This window comes from Etheostoma cragini, chromosome 17, assembly GCF_013103735.1.
Source record: "Etheostoma cragini isolate CJK2018 chromosome 17, CSU_Ecrag_1.0, whole genome shotgun sequence".
In the NCBI taxonomy this organism is placed as follows: domain Eukaryota; kingdom Metazoa; phylum Chordata; class Actinopteri; order Perciformes; family Percidae; genus Etheostoma; species Etheostoma cragini.
Window position 1 is genome coordinate 2,368,830 of NC_048423.1, and position 5,918 is coordinate 2,374,747.

The following is a 5,918-nucleotide window of genomic DNA, read 5'->3' on the forward strand; positions in this document are numbered from 1 at the left end:
GTGTGTGTGTGTGTGTGTGTGTGTGTGTGTGTGTGTGTGTGTGTGTGTGTGTGTGTGTACCTTGCTTCAGCTGTTCCTGGTCATGTTGGTACCGCTCCATCAGAGAGTGTGTCTGTGCAGGACGGAGAGGCGGGTAGAGGATTTCGTTCAGCCTCGGGTCTCTCTGCTTGTTGTTGATGAAGTCGGTCATCTGATCGAGTGACAGCACGTTGTCATCCCATCCTCTGCGGACCAGAACGGGGTCAGGACGGATGTTACAGGGCACTACAGCATGTCTACACATCCTCAAAACATTTTACACAATCCTTTAATAGTGGTGAAACATATGAGGTCCAATACGGTTGCAATAGGTACACATGTTTTTTTCACATAATTGTGTCTACGTAACTAAAGTACATGTAACTCACATTAGTGCAAGTTCAGTAAAATGAAGTTTATACACGTTTCAGTAAATAAAAATACCTATTTCATCACCACAGAGAAAAATAAATATTCACAAATCTACAATTATCTGCAGTACTCACAGCTTTTTTAACTGTTTGTAACTGTGTTGTTGTTTTTCTGACAATGACTGGATAAGATATTGGGAATTAAAAGATTGATCAATCAATACTGACAATAATTCGCTGATTACAATAAGTTAATCACACAATACTGTGATTAACCCGGCAGAGTTACAGATACAGCCTGTCTCTTTCATCCCCCTCTGTGTACAAGTGGGACAGGAGAGGAATCATTAATCATCATCCTTCCCATATCAAAGAAATTGGCCTGAAGCAAATAACAACACACTTAAGAAGTAGAGTAATTTGTTTAACATGAACAAGTATTTGAGCTGATCAGGGGTCAGCGACTGTATCTGTACATCAGGAGACTTTCTTAATACTTACTGCAGTTTAAAGACGTTGCTGAGCTCAGGACGGGGACACAGAAAGTCCAAAAAGCTCCTGTATACTTCAAGTGTGAAGTCCTCCAGTTTGATACTGTCACCCTGTCAGATATATAGGACATGGTGATCAATTAGCAAAAGCTGGAACAGTCTGTGTCAAAGACACTGAATCAGCTTCCAGCACCTCCCTGTGTTTTAACTTCTTCCTACTTACTGTAAGAGTACTTATTTTTGCAAACCTTGTAAATAATCAAACATTTTCACCTCATCTTTGATGTATTTCCCTGACTCTTCTCCATTAAAAAGACATTTTCTGTGCTCACAGGAATATTAAATGTGAGATTCAATGTGAGCAGGGACTTTACTTCTTTTCACTGGTTGCTTCAAAACTTGTTGACCCAGATATGTGAGCTCATTCCAAACCCTCCGTGCTCTGTGAGTCATTCTGGACAAAAAGCATCAGATAAAAAGCCTCAACAGAAAAAGAGGGATTTAAGTTGAGTGTGTGTCTTAAGTTATATAGTTATCCAAAGGGAAGGCCACAGCTTCTCAAAGCATGTATTCATGACATATTTAAACTATAAACTCTCATGCATGTCTACGATTCACTGCCACTACGAATAAATGCAGACGTCTGTGCGGTGTTTACCCGTCCGTAGGGCAGTTTGCAGTTCTCCAGGGCGGTCTCTACTCTCTTTCTGTCTGATGAAAACAGTCGAACAAAGCTGAAAAAGACAATGACATCACAGCATTATCACCTCACTTTAACCACAACATAAAACCTACATTTTGACTTCTTAAAATATATCTCCTCCCTCTAATGAAATACCCTAAATTCCCCCAGATGTCCTCTCTTCTTACTCCACCAAAAGTTACTTTACCTTCCACGTCACCTCCTGGTCTCCCAAAATGTCAATATAACAAATTTTACCCTGACAACATGACTAAGAGTCAGGTAAATTATATTGTTGTTGAACACCTTTTTGGTCACTTACGGTAAGTGGGTCATGTGGTGTTGGCGGAGGAGTTCACCTGTTTAGTGTTTGTGAAGAGAGTGATGGTCGTATTTTTGGTGACCACTGTTTAACGCTTTTTATCATATGGATTTTGGAAACATTTTGTACGCCTTTGAAACACTTATGAAATGTCTTTTATACACAACCTTTTCTGTTTCTTCTGCAAATAAACACACAAAAGTCCGTCTTTGGATTTGTGAGTCACTGCATCAACTGCGTCATGCAGGTTAGTTTCCCTCGGCCTTTCCTCTCAGCTTCAAATTGTCGCCTATGATAACCTTGCAACATTTCCCTCACAAAACAGTTGTTTAGCCCGGTGGCAAGCGGGGCCTTTTTAACAGGGCCCGGCTAGGGGCCATTCACAGACAGATAGCAGCACTGGTGTAGAGCTTAATAGTTTCTGTGATGATGAAACCATGGATGGAATCGCAAAATTAATCATTAAAAAGCTACAACACAGATTCCATAGCTCCATGCATTAAGTCGTTATCGACATGTAAGAATGTGACTATGTCTAAGTTTCCAACCGAGCCAAACAAAAACTGTAGTCTTAAAATTCTTTCAAAAATAATTACCCGGTGGCTTAGCCCTGGTGGGGGGGCAGCTTAGGCCAAGTGGGTCACCAGACTTGCAATACACTAGGAGGAACACTGCGTTGTTTCTCAACCCCCCCTTAACCCGCTCCTTCTACTTCCTGAACTTTAAAACCATCCTGGCTTTCTTATAACTTCACCTCTCCGCCATTGACTTTAAAGATATATCAACAGACCCGAATTCTGCTCTTGATTTTCTTCTTAAAGACAGCTTTTATAACTGTTTTATCCCATCTCATGCTCTGGCAGTGGTTGATTACCAGGTCAGTGCAGAATTAGGCACCTTCATGAATCCTGTCCCTGTTTTTGCTTTCCCAAGTGCACATGGAATTAAGTTTATTTTTGGAAGCAAGGGACAGGAAAGAGCAAAGTTTTGCGTGTCTCTAAAGATTTCGTCGGGCTATTTTCTCAAATCCTCTACACCATCACACGTGTGACACGTGTCTCACAGTTAACACAGACTCATTGATTAAAGATTAGGAAGGTAATAATAATCAGGAGCATACTTCTTGACAGGAATTCTCCCCTCTGCGTTCGGCTGCAGAGTTAACCTGACGTACCTGAAACAGAGAGAGTACAGCAGTTCAGATCCTAGTATCACAAGGCTTTTAAAAAAGAAGCTTACTTTGAAAAATGGAGGTCCGTGGGTTAAGAAATTCTTTTGGTGTCCACTATCTCTAGTGTTCAGTCATTACTTTAAGACAACTATTTCTCCAATGTATTCCTTCCTTTTAGCTGCCTGTTTCACTAGTTTTCACACTCTCTTACACAACTGCAACATGTATCTGATGTATTCTTTCAATCAAATCAGAAGTTCACTTTTTTAAATAAGTTAAGCTGCTCAATGTTTACCTCTGGTACAAGGCTACATCTGGTGGGTGCGTGCATGCGTGCATGCGTGCATGCGTGCATGCGTGCATGCGGACGTGCGGACGTGCCTGTGTGTGCGTGTGTGTATACACTCACGCTTTTAACAGACTCTGGTCTCTGTTGAGATTGTGGCTCAGCAGGTTGGAAGACAGAGAAAACAGTTCCACACACCACACCTGCCAAAATCAAACACCCCGTCATCATCATCATCATCATCATCATCATCATCACCATCACCATCATCGCCATCACCATCATCATCAGGCCCAATCATCAGTGACACCATCACTGTGAGTGATATTTCCGTACCTTAGCTTCCTCCTCCTGTGAGGCAATAAAGTTGAGCTGGTTGACATTCACAAGGTCTGAAGCCGTAACCACGGTAACCATGCGATTCTCAAGCCGGCCGACTAGGTTTCCCACTTCCATCAGCTCGCGCAGCTTGGCCTCCTATTGGACGAGACGGATATAAAAAGCTGCTGAAACAGAGCCATGCTGGAGGCCCACAGTGGAGACGGGTGACTACTGGAAATCACTGAAATATTAAAGTGCTCATACTATGCTTTTTGGCTTGTCCCATTTCTTTTTTGTGTTATATATCTTTTAAATGCACGTTTTAGGTTTACAAAGAGAAAAAAGCCTGAAGACCACCCCAAAAGGACTCACCATCTCCAACAGAAAACACTGTTCACAAACCGCTCCAAACAGCTCTGTTGTAGTCCAGCCTTCACTTCCGTGACAAATGTGTGTCACTTTGTAACAGACGGTATGATGCTCGCCTAGCTGCTAGCAGGGCACGCCCTCATACTCTGCTTCTGACTGGCTAGTAGTCCTTAACTAGGTACTGCGCATGTGTGACTCCGACCCAAGATGGGATAGGACTCTGTTGCTAAAACAGAGAGCTCAACAGACAGGCTGAAATAAGGAGCTAGAGCAATGTGTAATACAACAAAAATATTATGATTTTTAAATTAACCTGAAAATGAGCATAATATGAGTACTTTAAAGGGGTTAACATAATCACATTTACTTTTTCCTTCACACCAACTTGTACTATAATATGTCCCTTACATTTTTTACTTAATGTTTTTTTGCCTCTCGGCATAAGCTGTAACCGGCATGACAATGAAAATCTTGAAAAAAATCTGTTTAACCTTAGATGTGTTTGGGTCTTTTAAGACAGGACAATCACGTTTTTGTTTTTTTTGAAATTTTAAACTCAGTCATATCAAGGCGTTCCAAGACAGTGGTCTTCATCGTTTTAGTCCAAGGACCCATTAGCAGAAAGAGACAGAGCTGGGACCCCCAACTACCCACGTCGTATTAAACTGAGCTGCATATTAAACTGGGAAGGTGGATGGATATGCACACATTAACTATACTTTATAGTGTATTGGTTAACATATACATGGCAAAGGCACAGTGATTCATGTTAATGTATATTTTTAGACATTTGAATTAAAAAAAAGAACTGTTATAAAATTTGGCCTTAAATGTTGGACCCCTAAGGGTCTCGGACCCCCTGTCGTTGATCTCTGTTCTCTGATCTCTGTTCTCGGTTCAGTGATATGCGTTGAATATGTTGTTTACCATGCGAATGATACACAGGGTACTTTGCTTCTCGACTGGAAAAGGTGTCACTTTAAGTGGCATGAGCCATTCAATGTGGAAAATCTGCTGATCCTGTGAAAACGTCAATGTGTCGGGCTTTAGAGCGCACATAGGATTTCTCTGCATTATCCATTATGCTCAAAACACAACGTTTTTTAAACGTAAATGTAGAAAACAATGATGACCTTTGATCCAATAATCCTTCCTAAAATGTAATCAGAATAAAGTGTAGCGGATCAAAAGCCCCAAAATTCCCCATGAAACAACAATGAATAAAAAGCTTAATTAGCCATAAATGAGTCATACACACACAGTAACCCATCGCAGTGTCAGGCTTCACCTCATCTGATACGGTTTTCTTAATGTATTACTTTCTGAATTTGGGTGTGATCACAATAAATTAAACTCCTTCCCTACCTAATCTGAAAAGACTCAGTGCGGAGGACTCCACCAGCTTTTACGGAGCTTTTCGCCTGCTACAGCAAACAATGTTATAATATGAACGTCAATTTCTGGATGACAAAATAAATGCGGAGGGAAAGGAACAGAGGGAGAAGATAATTGGAAATTTGTGAAGCAGCCACTGTAATCATGATTTAAAATCATTCAAGAACCCCACTCAGTGGTGTTAATAATGGCTACCACTGAACAAAAATGTGTCATATTCCTGGTTATTCACAGAGTTACACACAAAAAACGCTTTCCAGAGGAAGGAAGATAAAGAGCAAAGAAAGGACGTTCAAAGCATTAAATACAATACGTGATTGTAGAAAATATAGATATAAATGAAAATAGAAAATATAGATATAAATTAAAATAGAAAATTGAATAAAACATACATATCAGAGAGGGTATAGCTGTAGAGAAATGACAAACACAGAAAACAGAGAATAATACTGAAAACTGAATGATGAAAACAGTTGATCAGCGTTGGTACCT

General features: G+C 40.5%; 1 protein-coding gene across 1 annotated transcript in view; it reads right to left on the reverse strand.

Moving 5' to 3' along the window:
* LOC117960525 (1-phosphatidylinositol 4,5-bisphosphate phosphodiesterase beta-1-like) overlaps positions 1–3,830 on the reverse strand; it is a 24,316-nt gene extending 20,486 nt beyond the window's left edge. The window contains exons 1-6 of the mRNA XM_034898467.1: positions 3,678–3,830; positions 3,465–3,544; positions 3,005–3,058; positions 1,539–1,614; positions 891–991; positions 61–224 (exon numbers count right to left, since the gene is read on the reverse strand). Coding sequence (XP_034754358.1) covers positions 61–224; positions 891–991; positions 1,539–1,614; positions 3,005–3,058; positions 3,465–3,544; positions 3,678–3,797 — 595 coding nt within the window. The 5' untranslated portion in view covers positions 3,798–3,830. The remainder of the gene's footprint in view (positions 1–60; positions 225–890; positions 992–1,538; positions 1,615–3,004; positions 3,059–3,464; positions 3,545–3,677) is intronic.
* Positions 3,831–5,918: the final 2,088 nt, after the last annotated feature.